Consider the following 20,876-nt stretch of genomic DNA (forward strand, 5'->3'; position numbering starts at 1 on the left):
TTGAGGTGGGATGGTAGCCCTGGTTAATAAATGTCCTTTTAAGATGGTATAGATGTTCCTCTCTGTCTGTTGGGTTGGAGCAGACCCAGATGTATCTGATGGCCTGGCTGTAGACAATGGACTTTTTGATGTGTTTGGCATGGAAACGGTCTCATCTGAGGTATGTGGGCCGACCAATCGTTTTCTGGTATAAGGATGTCTGTATTGAGTTGCCTGAAGTTTTTATGGTGGTGTCCAAAATGTGGGTTTCTGTATATGAGTAGCTTAATGTCAGGTTTATGGTGGGGTGGAATGCATTGAATCTCTCATGGAATTTTATTAGTTCTTGTTTGTGTTGGTCCAGATGATTATGATGTCATCAATGTACATTACTAGTCACAGCCTCGCCTCCTTTACAAGATGGTCACAGCCCCACCCCGTTTACTAAATAGTCACAGCCTCACCTCCTTTACTAAATAGTCACAGCCTCACCTCCTTTGCTAGATAGCCACAGCTTTACCTCCTTTACTAGCTAGTCACAGCCCCAAATCCTTTACTAGATAGTCAGATCCCCACCTCTGTTACTGGATAGTCACAACCCCACCTATATTACTAAATAGTCACAGCCTCACCTCTCTTACTAAATAGTCACAGCCTCACCTCCTTTACTTGATAGTCATAACCCCACCTCCTATACTAGATAGTCACAGCCCCACCTCCTTTACTAGATAGTCACAGCCCCACCTCCTTTACTAGATAGTCACAGCCCCACCTCCTTTACTAGATAGTCACAGCCCCACCTCCTTTACTAGATAGTCATAGCCCAACATTTTTTACTAGATAGTCACAGCCCCACCTCCTTTACTAGATAGTCACAGCCCCACCTCCTTTACTAGATAGGCATAGCCCCACCTCCTTTACTAGATAGTCATAGCCCAACATTTTTTACTAGATAGTCAAAGCCTCGCCTCTTTTATAAGATGGTCACAGCCCCACCCTGTTTACTAAATAGTCACAGCCTCACCTCCTTTACTAAATAGTCACAGCCTCACCTCCTTTGCTAGATAGCCACAGCTTTACCTCCTTTACTAGCTAGTCACAGCCCCAAATCCTTTACTAGATAGTCAGATCCCCACCTCTGTTACTGGATAGTCACAACCCCACCTCGATTACTAAATAGTCACAGCCTCACCTCTCTTACTAAATAGTCACAGCCTCACCTCTCTTACTAAATAGTCACAGCCTCACCTCTCTTACTAAATAGTCACAGCCTCACCTCTCTTACTAAATAGTCACAGCCTCCCCTCCTTTACTTGATAGTCATAACCCCACCTCCTATACTAGATAGTCACAGCCCACCTCCTTTACTAGATAGTCACAGCCCCACCTCCTTTACTAGATAGTCACAGCCCCACCTCCTATACTAGATAGTCACAGCCCCACCTCCTTTACTAGATAGTCACAGCCCCACCTCCTTTACTAGATAGTCATAGCCCAACATTTTTTACTAGATAGTCACAGCCCCACCTCCTTTACTAGATAGTCACAGCCCCACCTCCTTTACTAGATAGTCACAGCCCCACCTCCTTTACTAGATAGTCATAGCCCAACATTTTTTACTAGATAGTCAAAGCCTCGCCTCTTTTATAAGATGGTCACAGCCCCACCCTGTTTACTAAATAGTCACAGCCTCACCTCCTTTGCTAGATAGCCACAGCTTTACCTCCTTTACTAGCTAGTCACAGCCCCAAATCCTTTACTAGATAGTCAGATCCCCACCTCTGTTACTGGATAGTCACAACCCCACCTCTATTACTAAATAGTCACAGCCTCACCTCTCTTACTAAATAGTCACAGCCTCACCTCCTTTACTTGATAGTCATAACCCCACCTCCTATACTAGATAGTCACAGCCCCACCTCCTTTACCAGATAGTCACAGCCCCACCTCCTTTACTAGATAGTCATAGCCTTACCTCCTTTACTAGATAGTCATAGCCTTACCTCCTTTACTAGATAGTCATAGCCCAACATTTTTTACTAGATAGTCAAAGCCTCACCTCCTTTATAAGATGGTCACAGCCCCACCCCGTTTACTAAATAGTCACAGCCTCACCTCCTTTGCTAGATAGCCACAGCTTTACCTCCTTTACTAGCTAGTCACAGCCCCAAATCCTTTACTAGATAGTCAGATCCCCACCTCTGTTACTGGATAGTCACAACCCCACCTCTATTACTAAATAGTCACAGCCCTACCTCTCTTACTAAATAGTCACAGCCTCACCTCCTTTACTTGATAGTCATAACCCCACCTCCTATACTAGATAGTCACAGCCCCACCTCCTTTACCAGATAGTCATAGCCTTACCTCCTTTACTAGATAGTCATAGCCTTACCTCCTTTACTAGATAGTCATAGCCCAACATTTTTTACTAGATAGTCAAAGCCTCGCCTCTTTTATAAGATGGTGACAACCCCACCCCGTTTACTAAATAGTCACAGCCTCACCTCCTTTACTAGATAATCATAGCCCCACCTCCTTTACTAGATGGTCACAGCCCAAAGTCCTGTACTGGATAGTCACAGCCCCACCTCTGTTACTAGATAGTCACAGCCCCACATCCTTTACTTTATGGTCATAGCCCCATCTCCTTTAGTACTTAGTCATAACCCCAACTCTTTTACTAGATATTCACAGATCCACCTCTGTTACTAGATAGTCATAACCCCACCTCCTGTACTAGCTAGTCACAGCCCCACCTCCTTTACTAGATAGTCTTGGCCCATTTCCTGTACTAGGTAGTCACAGCCCCATCTCAGTTACTAGATACTCACAGCCTCACCTCCTTTACTGGATACTCACAGCCTCACCTCCTTTACTGGATAGTCAGAGCCCCATCTCTGTTACTAGATAGTCACAGCCTCACCTCCTTTACTAGATAGTCACAGCCTCACCTCCTTTACTAGATAGTCACAGCCTCACCTCCTTTACTGGATAGTCAGAGCCCCATCTCTGTTACTAGATAGTCACAGCCTCACCTCCTTTACTAGATAGTCACAGCATCGCCACCTTTACAAGATTGTCACAGCCTCACCTCCTTTACTAGATAGTCTTAGCCCCACCTCCTTTACTGAATAGTCAAAGCCACACCTCTGTTACTAGAAAGTCACAGCCCTATCACCTTTACTAGATGGTCACAGCCCCATCTACTTTACTAGATAGCCACAGCCCCACTTCTATTACTAAATAGTCCAAGTCTCACCTCTGTTACTCGATAGTCTCAGCCCTAGCTTCTTTACTAGATAGTCACAGCCCCACCTCCTTTACTAGATAGTCACAGCCTTACCTCCTGTACTAGATGGTCACAGCCCCACCTCCTTTACTAGATAGTCACAGCCCCACGTCTATTACTAAATAGTCACAGTCTCACCTCTGTTACTCGATAGTCTCAGCCCTAGCTTCTTTACTAGATAGTTACAGCCCCACCTCCGTACTAGATACTCACAGCCTCACCTCCTGTACTAGATAGTCACAGCCCCACGTCTATTACTATATAGTCAGAGTCTCACCTCTGTTACTCGATAGTCACAGCCTCACCTCCTTTGCTAGATACTTACAGCCCCATCTCTGTTATTAGATAGTCACAGCTTCACCTCCTTTACTAGATATTCAGAGCCCCAAGTCCTGTACTGGATAGTCACAGCCCCACCTCCATTACTAGATAGCCACAGCTTTACCTCCTTTACAAGATTGTCACAGCTTTACCTCCTTTACTAGATAGTCTTAGCCCCACCTCCTTTACTGAATAGTCAAAGCCACACCTCTGTTACTAGAAAGTCACAGCCCTATCACCTTTACTAGATAGTCACAGCCCCACCTCCTTTACTAGATAGTCACAGCCCCACCTACTTTACTAGATAGTCACAGCCCCACCTACTTTGCTAGATAGTCACAGCCCCACCTACTTTGCTAGATAGTCACAGCCCCACATCTATTACAAAATAGTCATAGCCCCACCTCCTTTAATAGAGAGTCACAGCCCCACCTCTGTTACTAGATAGTCACAGCCTCACCTATGTTATTAGATAGTCACAGCCTCACCTCCATTACTAGATGGTCACAGACCACCTCTGTTTCTTGATAGTCACAGCCCCACGTCTATTACTATATAGTCAGAGTCTCACCTCTGTTACTCGATAGTCACAGCCTCACCTCCTTTGCTAGATACTTACAGCCCCATCTCTGTTATTAGATAGTCACAGCTTCACCTCCTTTACTAGATATTCAGAGCCCCAAGTCCTGTACTGGATAGTCACAGCCCCACCTCCTTTGCTAGATAGTCACAGCCCTACCCCCTTTACTAGATAGTCACAGCCCCACCTCCATTACTAGATAGCCACAGCCCCACATCTATTACAGAATAGTCACAGCCTCACCTCCTTTAATAGAGAGTCACAGCCCCACCTCTGTTACTAGATAGGCATAGCCCCACCTCTGTTATTAGATAGTCACAGCTTCACCTCCTTTACTAGATATTCAGAGCCCCAAGTCCTGTACTGGATAGTCACAGCCCCACCTCCATTACTAGATAGTCACAGCCCCACATCTATTACAGAATAGTCACAGCCTCACCTCCTTTGCTAGATACTTACAGCCCCATCTCTGTTATTAGATAGTCACAGCTTCACCTCCTTTACTAGATATTCAGAGCCCCAAGTCCTGTACTGGATAGTCACAGCCCCACCTCCTTTGCTAGATAGTCACAGCCCTACCCCCTTTACTAGATAGTCACAGCCCCACCTCCATTACTAGATAGCCACAGCCCCACATCTATTACAGAATAGTCACAGCCTCACCTCCTTTAATAGAGAGTCACAGCCCCACCTCTGTTACTAGATAGGCATAGCCCCACCTCTGTTATTAGATAGTCACAGCTTCACCTCCTTTACTAGATATTCAGAGCCCCAAGTCCTGTACTGGATAGTCACAGCCCCACCTCCATTACTAGATAGTCACAGCCCCACATCTATTACAGAATAGTCACAGCCTCACCTCCTTTGCTAGATACTTACAGCCCCATCTCTGTTATTAGATAGTCACAGCTTCACCTCCTTTACTAGATATTCAGAGCCCCAAGTCCTGTACTGGATAGTCACAGCCCCACCTCCATTACTAGATAGCCACAGCTTTACCTCCTTTACAAGATTGTCACAGCTTTACCTCCTTTACTAGATAGTCTTAGCCCCACCTCCTTTACTGAATAGTCAAAGCCACACCTCTGTTACTAGAAAGTCACAGCCCTATCACCTTTACTAGATAGTCACAGCCCCACCTCCTTTACTAGATAGTCACAGCCCCACCTACTTTACTAGATAGTCACAGCCCCACCTACTTTGCTAGATAGTCACAGCCCCACCTACTTTGCTAGATAGTCACAGCCCCACATCTATTACAAAATAGTCATAGCCCCACCTCCTTTAATAGAGAGTCACAGCCCCACCTCTGTTACTAGATAGTCACAGCCTCACCTATGTTATTAGATAGTCACAGCCTCACCTCCATTACTAGATGGTCACAGACCACCTCTGTTTCTTGATAGTCACAGCCCCACGTCTATTACTATATAGTCAGAGTCTCACCTCTGTTACTCGATAGTCACAGCCTCACCTCCTTTGCTAGATACTTACAGCCCCATCTCTGTTATTAGATAGTCACAGCTTCACCTCCTTTACTAGATATTCAGAGCCCCAAGTCCTGTACTGGATAGTCACAGCCCCACCTCCTTTGCTAGATAGTCACAGCCCTACCCCCTTTACTAGATAGTCACAGCCCCACCTCCATTACTAGATAGCCACAGCCCCACATCTATTACAGAATAGTCACAGCCTCACCTCCTTTAATAGAGAGTCACAGCCCCACCTCTGTTACTAGATAGGCATAGCCCCACCTCTGTTATTAGATAGTCACAGCTTCACCTCCTTTACTAGATGGTCACAGCCCAAAGTCCTGTACTGGATAGTCACAGCCCCACCTCCATTACTAGATAGTCACAGCCCCACATCTATTACAGAATAGTCACAGCCTCACCTCCTTTGCTAGATACTTACAGCCCCATCTCTGTTATTAGATAGTCACAGCTTCACCTCCTTTACTAGATATTCAGAGCCCCAAGTCCTGTACTGGATAGTCACAGCCCCACCTCCTTTGCTAGATAGTCACAGCCCTACCCCCTTTACTAGATAGTCACAGCCCCACCTCCATTACTAGATAGCCACAGCCCCACATCTATTACAGAATAGTCACAGCCTCACCTCCTTTAATAGAGAGTCACAGCCCCACCTCTGTTACTAGATAGGCATAGCCCCACCTCTGTTATTAGATAGTCACAGCTTCACCTCCTTTACTAGATGGTCACAGCCCAAAGTCCTGTACTGGATAGTCACAGCCCCACCTCCATTACTAGATAGTCACAGCCCCACATCTATTACAGAATAGTCACAGCCTCACCTCCTTTGCTAGATACTTACAGCCCCATCTCTGTTATTAGATAGTCACAGCTTCACCTCCTTTACTAGATATTCAGAGCCCCAAGTCCTGTACTAGGTAGTCACAGCCCCATCTCAGTTACTAGATACTCACAGCCTCACCTCCTTTACTGGATAGTCAGAGCCCCATCTCTGTTACTAGATAGTCACAGCCTCACCTCCTTTACTAGATAGTCACAGCCTCACCTCCTTTACTAGATAGTCACAGCCTCACCTCCTTTACTGGATAGTCAGAGCCCCATCTCTGTTACAAGATGGTCACAGCCATACCTTCTTTACTGGATAGTCACAGCCTCATCTCTGTTACTAGATAGGCATAATTCAACCCCTTTTACTAAATGGTCGCAGCCCATTCCCCTTTACTAGATAGTTACAGCCCTACCCCCTTTAGTAGGTAGACAGAGTCCTGACCCTGTTACTAGATGATCACAGCCCTGCCTCCTTTACTAGACAGTCACAGCTTGACCCTGTTTTATTAGATGTTCGCAACGCCATCCCCTTTACTAGGTAGTCAGTGTACCCCCCTCCCCTCCTTCCCCCACTGGCTATGTGACAGGTCCCTTATGTGATGAAGACAAGAGAATTCCTGCTTGGAAAATTACTTGTCGGGTTATTTCTACACATGTGGATTTTGGGGGCTTCGTCTGCCGTAGTTTGTCTGAAAAAATTTGCAATTGAACTAAATGAGATTCATAAACTGTCCAGAGATAGAAAAACATATCTGCTTTCTTCCAAACACAGTGCCACCCTTGTACGTGGGTTGTGTCTGGTATTGCAGCTCAGCTCCCATTCACTTTAATGGGAGGTGAGGTGCAATACCACGTACAACCCACAGGCAGGGGTGGTGCTATGTTTGGAAGAAAGCAGCTTTGTTTTTGCAACCCTGGACAACCCCTTTAAGAATCATGGTGTTTGCATTGGGCATGCGGCATTATTTCCCCCTGCTCTGGCCTGGAACCCTTTTAACCCCCTCTGGGCATGTTTTCCTTCTACAAGATCATGACATGTGATCTGAGCAAAAAAAAAAGCTAAGACCCTGGAAGTAAATTCATCCCCTCCCCCTCTCCCGCTTGATCTCTGCTCCCTCCCAGCAGGTGTATTGTTCTGGCACTGCTGCTACTCTATAGAGGGACCATATATCACATGCACACTGCTCTATAGGGGGCACCACATTCACTGATGCAGGAGCAGGAATCTAATCTGGGGGGTCAGCGGGCAACCGAAACAAGATAGATAGATATGACATACATACGTACATACGTACATACATACATAGTAGTAGCGGTATATTAGGCTGAGGGGAGACAATGCCCATCTAGTTCAGCCTGTTTCCACCTCCCCCTTGTTGAGATAGATAGATGGATATGATATACATACATACATACATACATACTGTACATACATAGTAGTAGCGGTATATTAGGCTGAAGGGAGACAATGCCCATCTAGTTCAGCCTGTTTCCACCTCCCCCTTGTTGAGATAGATAGATGGATATGATATACATACATACATACATACTGTACATACATAGTAGTAGCGGTATATTAGGCTGAAGGGAGACAATGCCCATCTAGTTCAGCCTGTTTCCACCTCCCCCTTGTTGAGATAGATAGATGGATATGATATAGATTGATAGATATTAGATAGATAGATATGACATACATACATACGTACATACATACATACATACATACATACATACTAGTAGCGGTATATTAGGCTGAGGGGAGACAATGCCCATCTAGTTCAGCCTGTTTCCACCTCCCCCTTGTTGAGATAGATAGATGGATATGACATACATACATACGTACATACATACATACATACATAATAGCAGCGGTATATTAGGCTGAGGGGAGACAATACCCATCTAGTTCAGCCTGTTTCCACCTCCGCCTTGTTGAGATAGATAGATGGATATGACATACATACATACGTACATACATACATACCTACATACATAATAGCAGCGGTATATTAGGCTGAGGGGAGACAATGCCCATCTAGTTCAGCCTGTTTCCACCTCCCTCCTTGTTGAGATAGATAGATGGATATGATATACATACATACATACATACTGTACATACATAGTAGTAGCGGTATATTAGACTGAGGGGAGACAATGCCCATCTAGTTCAGCCTGTTTCCACCTCCCCCTTGTTGAGATAGATAGATGGATATGACATACATACATACGTACAGACATACATACATACATACCTACATACATAGTAGCAGCGGTATATTAGGCTGAGGGGAGACAATGCCCATCTAGTTCAGCCTGTTTCCACCTCCCCCTTGTTGAGATAGATGGATATGATATAGATTGATGGATATTAGATAGATATGTTACAATATAGATGGATGGATGAACCCCAGGAGGTCCGAGCGCTGCAGCCATAATACGGACCCTACAATGTCCCCATATTCTAGCTGTTTGTAAGTTGTGCTTCAGCAGTGTGTGTGGACCACAAGTCCCAGCAATCTCTATCCTAATAACCCTTTCAGGGACCCATCCACCATGACATTGTACAGTCCTCCTGGTACAGGATGGTTATGGGAGCGGCTCATAGAAGGGTCACGGCAGGTGATGGCTGGCGGCCTTCCCAGGTAGGCTGGTGAAGGTAGTTGGCACCACTGCCAGGGTGAGGGCAGAGGTTTGGGGTTTGCTGCATCCATGCCACTCTCCTAGTCACATCTTGTTTATTTTCAATCCCAAGGAAGAAGTGAAGGGGCATCGGGGGGCTATGAGGGACGCCGCCGGGCATTGTCCTAGTGCTTAGATTTAAATTTCCTTTGCCATGGTTACCAGGTGAAAGGAGGGAGGGTCCTGGGGTGGTGGCGAGGAGGGCTGGCAGGACGGGCGGTAGACGCCGCTGCCAGTGATGAGGAAGGGGGGTGCTTGCATTTTTCAAAGTCTCGAATGAGTGAACGCAGGACGGGCAGACGGGTATTGTGTGCACTCACTGTAATATATACTGAGGGCGAAGGAGGGACCACCAGATGGGGCCTCTACCCACCCCGTCACATATCTGTTATACTGTCTGCTGAGCTGTGTATCTAATCCTATCCTGTGTGATACTGTCTGCTGAGCTGTGTATCTAATCCTATCCTGTGTGATACAGTCTGCCGAGCCGTGTATCTAATCCTATCCTGTGTGTTACTGTCTGCTGAGCCATGTATCTAATCCTATCCTGTGTGATACTGTCTGCTGAGCTGTGTATCTAATCCTATCCTGTGTGATACTGTCTTCTGAGCTGTGTATCTAATCCTATCCTGTGTGTTACTGTCTGCTGAGCCATGTATCTAATCCTATCCTGTGTGATATTGTCTGCTGAGCTGTGTATCTAATCCTATCCTGTGTGTTACTGTCTGCTGAGCCATGTATCTAATCCTATCCTGTGTGATACTGTCTGCTGAGCTGTGTATCTAATCCTATCCTGTGTGATATTGTCTGCTGAGCTGTATATCTAATCCGGTCCTGTGTGATACCATCTGCTGAGCTGTGTATCTAATCCTATCCTGTGTGATACCATCTGCTGAGCTGTGTATCTAATCCTATCCTGTGTGATACTGTCTGCTGAGCTGTGTATCTAATCCTATCCTGTGTGATACTGTCTGCCGAGCTGTGTATCTAATCCTCACCTGTGTGATACCATCTGCTGAGCTGTGTATCTAATGCTATCCTGTGTGATACTGTCTGCTGAGCTGTGTATCTAATCCTATCTTGTGTTATACTGTCTGCTGAGCCGTGTATCTAATCCTATCCTGTGTGATACTGTCTGCTGAGCCGTGTATCTAATCCCATCCTGTGTGTTACTGTCTGCTGAGCTGTATATCTAATCCTATCCTGTGTGATACTGTCTTCTGAGCTGTGTATCTAATCCTATCCTGTGTGATACTGTCTGCTGAGCCGTGTATCTAATCCTATCCTGTGTGATACTGTCTGCTGAGCCGTGTATCTAATGCTATCCTGTGTGATACTGTCTGCTGAGCTGTGTATCTAATGCTATCCTGTGTGATACTGTCTGCTGAGCTGTGTATCTAATCCTATCCTGTGTGATACTGTCTTCTGAGCTGTGTATCTAATGCTATCCTGTGTGATACTGTCTTCTGAGCTGTGTATCTAATGCTATCCTGTGTGATACTGTCTTCTGAGCTGTGTATCTAATGCTATCCTGTGTGATACTGTCTGCTGAGCTGTGTATCTAATACTATCCTGTGTGATACAGTCTGCTGAGCCGTGTATCTAATCCTATCCTGTGTGATACAGTCTGCTGAGCTGTGTATCTAATCCCATCCTGTGTGTTACAGTCTGCCGAGCCGTGTATCTAATACTATCCTGTGTGCTCCTGTCCACTGTATCTCATCCTATGATTTGTGATACTCTGTATCTCAGCCCCGTCTTGAGGACACTTGTCTTCTCCTATCATTCGTCTCTTCTAGTAAATTGCTTTTCTTTGTTTGCGGCTATAAAATGGCCGTGAGATTGGACTGTGGCAAAAGCCAGGGCAATAAAATCTGAGGGAGGACCCGGCGTCCCCTCCTTAATTCTCACCGCGGCGGCGCTCGGCGCGCTTCATATGTGCAGACTACTTGGCATCCTGCGCCGTTGAACGAAGGCCAAGGTATGCGGAGCGACATAAGGGCAGCTCCAAGAATTACCGAGGAGTGTCGTGGTTCGCGCGGGGCCAAGTCCACACAGCCGCACTCTACGGTCTTCGTAGCGTTTACATTGGCGCCAGAAGTTACCGTAACGTCTGTAACGAATTCCTGGACGCCTGCGCTCGTGTTGCTGCACTTTTTACACTTCGTGGCGTCTCCCCATAGGCTTCTCTATAGGACCCGGAATAAGTCAGAGAGATAACGTATGGAAAAAGTGGCGCAAAAACACACGGGCGCCATGGTGTATTTTACCATTGACTCTTCTGGTCATAGGACCAGGGTATCTCAGCCCATTATATGTGATACTGTCTGTTGAGCTGCTGTATCTAATCCCGCCATGCATGCTACTGCTGGAGGAGCCTGTGCATTATCCTGTAGATGGTCAGCTCCTGTGGTTCACCGCTCTGGGAGGGATTATAATCTTCGCTGTCTGGATTACACACTTGATCCGGGATATAATGGGGCGGCCGCCTCCTCCTGGCCTTTTGTCTGGGTCTCTCATCCGCCCTCCATGAGTTTGGGCATGACCGTGTTAATGGCCCCCCCCCTGCCCGCCACTGGGGGTCTCCTGGATGCATCTTTTAAAAGTTTGAAACATGCCTGTGTAACTTTGCTCCCCCCTCACTTATCTCCTCTCCTGACGCTCATGTACTTGGTGCGGCTGTGGGGGGAGTACTGGCAGGGGGCACAGACTTAAGGATGAACCGTTTGACCGGCTTTTCTACAGATTTGCCAGTCATAGAAAAGCTTTCTGACAGCCTGGTGACAACCTAGCGGACAGCCTGGTGACAACCTAGCGGACAGCCTGGTGACAACCTAGCGGACAGCCTGGTGACAACCTAGCAGACAGCCTGGTGACAACCTAGCGGACAGCCTGGTGACAACCTAGCGGACAGCCTGGTGACAACCTGCCTGGTGACAACCTAGCGGACAGCCTGGTGACAACCTGCCTGGTGACAACCTAGCGGACAGCCTGGTGACAACCTAGCGGACAGCCTGGTGACAACCTAGCGGACAGCCTGGTGAAAACCCAGCTTTCCCAGTTTTGCCCCCATCTCCTCCCTAGTCCTCCCTAGTTTTGCCCCAACCATTATATCCTCCTTGTCTAATAAGGGGGCCGTTTGAAACAGAGTAGCCCTCCCTGCGTTACCCACAATCCCCCGCTCTCTGTGTGATGCTTCGGATCAGTTGCTATGCCGTTTGCCGCTGGTTACTACGACAACACTATTGTCATTGGGGGAAAAAAAAGGAAAAATTCATGAATGGAAGTTAATGACGGCGCAGATGACAGATACACACATACACACACGGGGCGGCTCTCCACAGAACACCCCATAGCCAATTAGCTACTGCCACTTGCAGTCACCGTACCCAAATATCCAGGAGGCCTAATACGATTTAAAAGGCCACACAGTTTTAAAGCGTACACCCTAAAAGACTACCAGCCGGCACCGTTACCTAGGTCCGTCATCATTCCCATAGTCTGAAGTGGCTGATAACACCGAATAATAGATCAACTTCAGTTTTGAGTTCTTATCAAGTCAAATTTTCATATTGAAGTCTATGAACAGCTACCGATAATAGCTGGAGATGATTTGGAGTGAGGTGGGGGGGGTTCTGTTGCAGCAATTTGCTGAGCCTGAAATGTCTGATAACATGGAACAGTAGATCAACTTCAGGTTTCGTGTCCCATTAAATTCATACTTTCGTATTGATGTCTACGGACAACGACAGGTGAAAAACTCAAGTCCACCACCACAGGCCATTAACTGGTGATGAAAGAGCTGGATGAGGAATAGAAGTTTCTGTTGCAGCGGGCTGCCTCTCAGACAGACTATTGTTGAGCCTGAAATGGCTGATAACAGGGAACAATAGGTTGACTTCAGTTTCATGTCTCTATAAAGTCATACTTTCCTATTGAAGTCTATGGACAGCGCGGATAAAAAAAACCTAGCGCCACAACCATAGACCATCAGTTAGAGTTTAAGGCAGTGCAAGGTGGAGGGGTTTCTGTTGCGCTTGGCTTGTCTTCCAGAAAGACATTTGTTGAGCCTGAAATGGCTGATAACAGGTAACAATAGAACGGCTTTGATTCTGTGTCCCTATAGAGTTTTCCTATCTTTCAGTTTTTATTTTGTAGTTGCTTATGTAAAATATTAATACAAATTATTTGATTGAAAAAAGACTTCTCTTTCCATATTGAAGTCTATGGACAGCAACAGATGGACCCCTGTACCCCCTTCCCCCAAACACAGGACCATAGGCCATCAGCTGGAGGTTACAGCAGTGAGTTTCTGTTGCAGTAGGCTGCCTCCCAGACAGACATTTGTTGAGCCTGAAATGGCTGATAACAGGGAACAATAAATTGACTTTAATTTTGTGTCCCTACAAAGTCATCCTTTCATATTGAAGTCTATGGACAGCGACAGATGGAAAACCCAATTCTATCATCTGGAGATGAAAGCAGTATGGGTCTGGGGAGGTTTTTGCAGCAGGCTGCCTCCAAGACTCTGAAATGGCTGATAACAGGGAACGATACATCAACTTTGGGTTTCAGGTCCCTATACAGTCATAGCTTCATACTGAAGTCTATAGAGAGCGAGAGATTGAAAACTCAGCTCCATGACCATAGGCCATCAGCTGGAGGGGAGAGCAGTGTGGGGTCTGGGTGTCTTTTGCAGTTGGCTGCCTCCCAGCCAGAAGTTTGTTGGGGTCTGTAGACAAAATACACGCCCCTTTGGATATGATTAGGAGTGTCCCTTTAAGGATTAAAAAAAATCCATCCTAGAGGACTGACTGCCCCCACTTACCCCTGCAGCCGGTCACCCAGTCATAGGCCTGGACTCGAATGTTGGGTTGCATATGGTGAACGTTACACAAGAACTTGTGATGTTTCGGGAAGCTTCTGTGGTTTTTGACAGATGGTCCTACTAAGACCAGGGTGCTTGTGAGTCCTGACATCCCGTAACCCCCGTAGAGGGGGTCATGTGACATCACCGCCCTCCAGATATAAGGTTATATCTTACAGGCATGCATGTATTCACTATATGGGATAACAGGTGCTTGAGTCGTCTTCTGGCGATTAAAGGGATTTCCTTCTGACCCCGGGTGACCTCAGCCACATGCTATCCAAGATTTACACGAGATGTTTAAACCCCGCACCCTTTGTTGCCTGAAAGAAGGAGATTAGATTGTAAACTGCACAGCGACAAGGAACGGAGTGCATGTCCATCCCTTCTTCATATGGATGGAGGATGCGTTGTGTCATATGTATACGGGATCAGGATACCACTTTACCGACCTCTCCACGAGTTACTGCCGCGTCACAGAGACCTCTAGATCGGCATTCTGGGACACACGAGCTTGTCCAATGGTGGTGAAGGAGTTAAGCATGGGCGGGGCCTCCGTGGTCCTGAGGGAGCTAAGACCTGTTTTACATAAGCTGCGGTGTGACAGCGACTATCCTGAGCTTATCCAAGACGAGGAGGACCTGCGGTTTTAGCCAATTCAAATTTGTCTAATGTCGTTCTGATCGGATCAGGCGACTGATAATAGCAGCAGGCAATTAAGGAGATTGCATCTTCTCCTCACGACTTATCTCCCGTCTCATCCTCTGCTGCTGCCTCCACCCAGGATCCCGAGAGGAACATCAAGCAAACAAATACTTAACCGGTCCACGACAGACCTGACTACTGTACATGGAAATGGTCAAATATAGTAATACTGCCATCATATCATGTCTAATATATCACAGTACATAGAGGGCAGTATTATAGTAGTTATATTCTTGTACTTAGAGGGCAGTATTATAGTAGTTATATACTTATACATAGGGGGCAGTATTATAGTAGTTATATTCTTGTACATAGGAGGCAGTATTATAGTAGTTATATTCTTGTACATAGGGGGGCAGTATTATAGTAGTTATATTCTTGTACATAGGGGGCAGTATTATAGTAGTTATATTCTTGTACATAGGAGGCAGTATTATAGTAGTTATATTCTTGTACATAGGAGCAGTATTATAGTAGTTATATTCTTGTACGTAGGGGGCAGTATTATAGTAGTTATATTCTTGTACATAGGGGACAGTATTATAGTAGTTATATTCTTGTACATAAGGAGCAGTATTATAGTAGTTATATCCATGTACATAGGTAGCAGTATTATAGTAGTAATATTCTTGTACATAGGAGCAGTATTATAGTAGTTATATTCTTGTACATAGGAGCAGTATTATAGTAATTATATTCTTGTACATCGGGACAGTATTATAGTAGTTATATTCTGGTACATAGGAGCAGTATTATAGTAGTTATATTCTGGTACATAGGAGCAGTATTATAGTAATTATATTCTTGTACATAGGGGGCAGTATTATACTAGTTATATTCCTGTACATAGGGGACAGTATTATACTAGTTATATTCTTGTACATAGGAGTAGTATTATAGTAGTTATATTCTTGTACATAGGGAGCAGTATTATAGTTGTTATATTCTGGTACATAGGAGCAGTATTATAGTAGTTATATTCTGGTACATAGGAGCAGTATTATAGTAATTATATTCTTGTACATAGGGGGCAGTATTATACTAGTTATATTCCTGTACATAGGGGACAGTATTATACTAGTTATATTCTTGTACATAGGAGTAGTATTATAGTAGTTATATTCTTGTACATAGGGAGCAGTATTATAGTAGTTATATTCTTGTACATAGTGGACAGTATTATAGTTATATTCTTGTACATAGGGGGCAGTATTATAGTAGTTCTATTCTTGTACATAGGGGGCAGTATTATAGTAGTTATATTCTTGTACATAGGGGGCAGTATTATAGTAGTTATATTCTTGTACATAGGAAGCAGTATTATAGTAGTTATATTCTTGTACATAGGGAGCAGTATTATAGTAGTTATATTCATGTACATAGGGGGCAGTATTATAGTAGTTATATTCTTGTACATAGGGGCACTATTATAGTAGTTATATCCTTGTACATAGGGGGCAGTATTATAGTAGTTATATTTCTGTATATCGGGGACAGTATTATACTAGTTATATTCCTGTACATAGGAGGCATTATTATACTAGTTATATTCCTGTACGTATGAGGCATTATTATACTAGTTATATTCTTGTACATAGGGGGCAGTATTATTTGAGATTCCTATGTTGGGAAATCCATATATCTAATTGAACTATTTTCTCTCCAGTAATTTGGAATGAGTGTCTCCTTTTCTTTTCTTTTCTTGCACTTTTGTATCTGTTTGCTAATAACACCACATTACGGAGCACTCAATCCAGTTGAGCCAGTGACCTGTCCCTGCCATTGTGACCCCGATTAGGCAGCGTTTCCATCACCGCCCTCTTGTCACATGTCTATTCTCTGGTGTTTCCTCTGGAATAAATGGAATCACAATCCCAGGAGAGATCTGGGAACTCCTCATTAAAAGAGCCCAAACTCTGGGCTTTATTCTGTCCTTAAAAGGAGCTCTTATCAGAAAACATGGCCTCTCACCACATTCCCATATTAGCCAGGCCCCTCTGGACAGTGTCTCATCTAGACAGCCAGGAGATAGCAATCACTATATATGGGTGACAGGGTCCCACCACAAAGTCCCATCTGTCATTTTGCATTTTGAGGTGTCACAGAATCCCTACTCCTTAAACCCATAAGTGCTTCATTTACAGTTTTAGACGTGGCGGTTCTTACAAGACGTGTGATGGGTCTGTCTTCAATCTCCGTGACAGATATGACAGTGACACAGCTTGGTCAACAGGGAGAAATTGAAATTGAATTGTAGTATTCTATGGGAGTTATATGGCAGCATTATGTGGGCTCTTTTTGCATAATGCATGTTAATTGGATGCTATATGGTGGCATTATATAAGTTGTGTTTTGTGGTATTATATGGGCTGTGTATGGTGGTATTATTTATCAATTTAATTTTAGTATTACATGGTAACTACTGTATATGGCAGCATTATGTGGGGTCCGTTTGGATAATGCATGTTACTTGGATGCTTTATGCTGGTATTATATGGGCTGTATATGGCGGTGTTATTTAGAAATTGAATGTTAGTATTGTATGGGAACTATATGACAGTATTATGTTGGATAATGCATGTTACTTGGATTCTTTATGGTGGTATTATATGGGCTGTGTATGGCGGTATTATTTAGAAATTTAATGTTAGTATTATATGGGAACTATATGGCAGCATTATGTTGGATAATGCATGTTACTTGGATTCTTTATGGTGGTATTATATGGGCTGCGTATGGCGGTATTATTTAGAAATGTAATGTTAGTATTATATGGGAACTATATGGCAGCATTTTGTTGGATAATGCATGTTACTTGGATGCTCTATGGTGGTATTATATGGGCTGTGTATGGCGGTATTATTTAGAAATTGAATGTTAGTATTACAAGGAAACTATATGGCAGCATTATGTTGGATAATGCATGTCACTTGGATTCTGTATTGTATGATGTACCACCCCTTTAAATCGTACAGCGGCTGAGCTGATTTGTGCAGCACAATGGGATGTAGTGTCAGCGCCGAGCATCATTATAACCCACAGCCCGGACATTCTACCATCTGTGAATAGGTGTAACGCATTGGGACCCCGGGCCGACCTTGGCCTGCAAATATATTCTCTCCTCATCTCCATACCTCACAGAAGCCTTGGGAGGAGGCCATGTCAAAATCATAAGCGCACCATGTCTCTCTGCTTCCATTTATTATTACTCACTATGTAATACAGGCTCTATTATACTCCGGAGCTGCATTCACTATTCTGCTAGTGTTTATTGGAAACAGCACATGTAGTGGCCCAGTACATACTTTCCTGCCCCCATTCATAATGTCATACATGTATGTCCGTTCCCACGGACAGACTTCTGCCGCGTTTTACATGGCGGAAATCCGCGGCGTTATTTTTGCCTTGCAATGTTCACGCTGCAGAATTCTACCGCGGAATTCCACAGGGTGAGAGCAATTGCGGCATATTCTATTTGCCACGGCAAAATGCACTAGCGGATTCCATTGTAGTCAATGGGAGCCGTCTGTCACGCGATACTTCTGCTGTGAGCATAGGGGAAGTATCGCGTGATTATGCGACAGGACTCTCACAGCGGATCCGGAAAGGTGACCATGGGGTCTTTGTGGGGCGCCGTGTCGAACTCCGCTGTAATATTCCGCTGGCGGAGTCGACACGGTTGTGGGCAGGAGGCCTTAACGTGAGTGTTTGAAAGCGGGAAAAGGTCCACTTCTTCTGGGTTCCTGATCAAGAGTGCTGGCTGCGTGGGGTTACCTTCAATCCTCATGCAGTAAAGGATGGAAGAGGAGGAGATGTTCCCTGGATTGACTATCCTAGCATAAGAGAAGAGTGAGCCCCGAAGAAAGAGAGCTTGAGCAAAGCGTGAGTGAGTTCTTCCCAAAGCCCAGTGCAGACGTACTCGTCTCTAATCCACACACCCGAGCGTCCTGATGTCTGGGACCGCCGGGTGGAGGTACTCTTCTCCCATTTTTCACGCCCAAGCGTTCTGAAGTCTGGCACCACCAGGTCGAGGTACTCTTCCTCCATCGTTCACGCCCAAGCGTCCTGATGTCTGGGACCGCTGGGTGGAGGTATGCGTCTTCAGTTGTACACACATGAGCGTCCTGAAGCCTGGGATCACCATGTGGAGGTACTCGTAGTCAAGTCTGTTTAAATGCCTCCACTTGGAACATTGTTTATTCTGCCTTGTACTGTGGAGTTTTACTCAAGTAAAGTTATTCCAGGCCCTAAGGTACGTTATATCTGTCTGCAGCTCCTTTATTCTCCACCGAAGGTCATTTCGGTAGGTAATGGAACTGTGGCGTCACCTGTGACAACTACTATCACTGTTCTACCATTTATTGGGCATCCCTCTCCTAGGGATGTCCGAAAAAGGCCCAGCGCTGCCCTGGCTGATGCTACTTGCATCCCGCCAGGAGGGAGTGTGGCAGGTGCTGTCATGACAAGCCAGCGTTTTACCCTCCCCACTCCTCAAAGTATGCCCTATGTCCAGGGTCACCCTACGGAATGCTGCCTTCAGACATACGTCTAAAGCTTAGTGGAGCTTGGGGGGCAGTTAATTTTTTCTATGTTCGATTTTGGTACAGGGCCTGGCAGGGGTGCCCCTCAATGAGGTGACCTGAGACTGCTGCCACTGACTGCAGTCTGCAGCACCTCAGAGGGGCAGTGGGTCGCTACCTGGCTGCCATTAACTTTTTACCAGCCATATTAATGCCCGTTGAAAAATAAATGCCACCTGTAAACTGTCCGGACAGCAAAACGTCTGCCGCTGTTGCAATCAATGCAGCTTTTGACCTCTCCCCAGCATCTGCATTCCTGCACGCAGACACCGGCTTGTACGCAGCGCGGAAAGCAGGCAGAGAAATCAGACTCTGATAACCCCAATAGCGACCGCTACCAGACCAGGACTACACATGGAGGGAGTTAATGCTTGTCACTATTAAGACTTTGGCCACTATGGGTGTCACTAATAAGACTGGAGCTACTAATGCGTAATGGGGGTCACTATTACTACTGGGGCTGCTAATAAGGGTCACTATTATTATTGGGGCCACTGTGGGGGTCACTATTACTACTGGAACCACTACGGGGGTAACTATTACTACAGGGGCCACTATGGAGTCAGTTTTACTGCTGGGGCCACTGATAGGGACACTATTACTACAGGGGCCACTATGGGAATCTCTTTTACTACTGGGGCCACTAACAGGGAGAAATGTTACACTAACTATTGGGGACACTGCTGGGGACCCTATTACCCTATCACTTCAGACAAGTCTCAGTGCTTCAAATATGTGTTGGGTATCTGTTATATTGGTGCTTTTGTCTTTTTTTCGGAGGCAGGAAGGGGGCGCCATTTCACACTTCATTTCAAGCAGTATAAAGGCTTGGGTCACCCCTGGTCTAAAGACTACTTTTCCCTCACCAGTGGTCTTATTCACACCCTTTTTCCATCTCCCCACAGGTCGCTCGCGGATAGAGGAAGGCGCTTCTCTTCGCATCGACTCCCTCCGTTCCGACGACCAGGGTTGGTATGAGTGCAGGGTGCTGTTTTTGGATCGTCATCATACAGATGAGGACTTCAAGAACGGGACTTGGATCCATCTTACTGTGAACTGTAAGTCTTGTGCACCCCCCATAAGTTATAACCTCCTCATAGTTGGTGGTGCAGATCAGTATTCCACCACGTCGAGAGTTCGATTATTCTCAGGGGTGACAAACTGGGCAGTTGTCCTGAGCTCCCTAGGTAGCTCCTGACTGCAGGAACTCCAAGAGCAAAGTAGAATAATTTAGCAAAGGTTTGGCGGTATTATTTGGAAATTGAATTGTAGTATTCTTTGGGAGCTATATGGCAGCATTATGTGGGCTCTTTTTGCATAATGCATGTTAATTGGATGCTATATGGTGGTATTATATAAGTTGTGTATTGTGGTATTATATGGGCTGTGTATGGCGGTATTATTTAGCAATTTAATTTTAGTATTACATGGTAACTACTGTATATGGCAGCATTATGTGGGGTCCGTTTGGATAATGCATGTTACTTGGATGCTTTATGCTGGTATAATATGGGCTGTATATGGCGGTATTATTTAGAAATTGAATGTTAGT

General features: G+C 45.3%; 1 protein-coding gene across 4 annotated transcripts in view; it reads left to right on the forward strand.

Annotated features, from left to right (window-relative positions):
• Window positions 1-20,876, forward strand: part of IGSF9 (immunoglobulin superfamily member 9) — a 114,504-nt gene that overhangs the window by 27,422 nt on the left and 66,206 nt on the right. For all 4 annotated transcript variants that reach the window (XM_066609073.1, XM_066609075.1, XM_066609074.1 and 1 more), the window contains exon 4: window positions 20,230-20,382. In XM_066609073.1, the coding sequence (XP_066465170.1) occupies window positions 20,230-20,382 (153 nt within the window). The remainder of the gene's footprint in view (window positions 1-20,229; window positions 20,383-20,876) is intronic.

The sequence above is a fragment of the Eleutherodactylus coqui genome, chromosome 6 (genome assembly GCF_035609145.1).
Source record: "Eleutherodactylus coqui strain aEleCoq1 chromosome 6, aEleCoq1.hap1, whole genome shotgun sequence".
Classification (NCBI taxonomy): domain Eukaryota; kingdom Metazoa; phylum Chordata; class Amphibia; order Anura; family Eleutherodactylidae; genus Eleutherodactylus; species Eleutherodactylus coqui.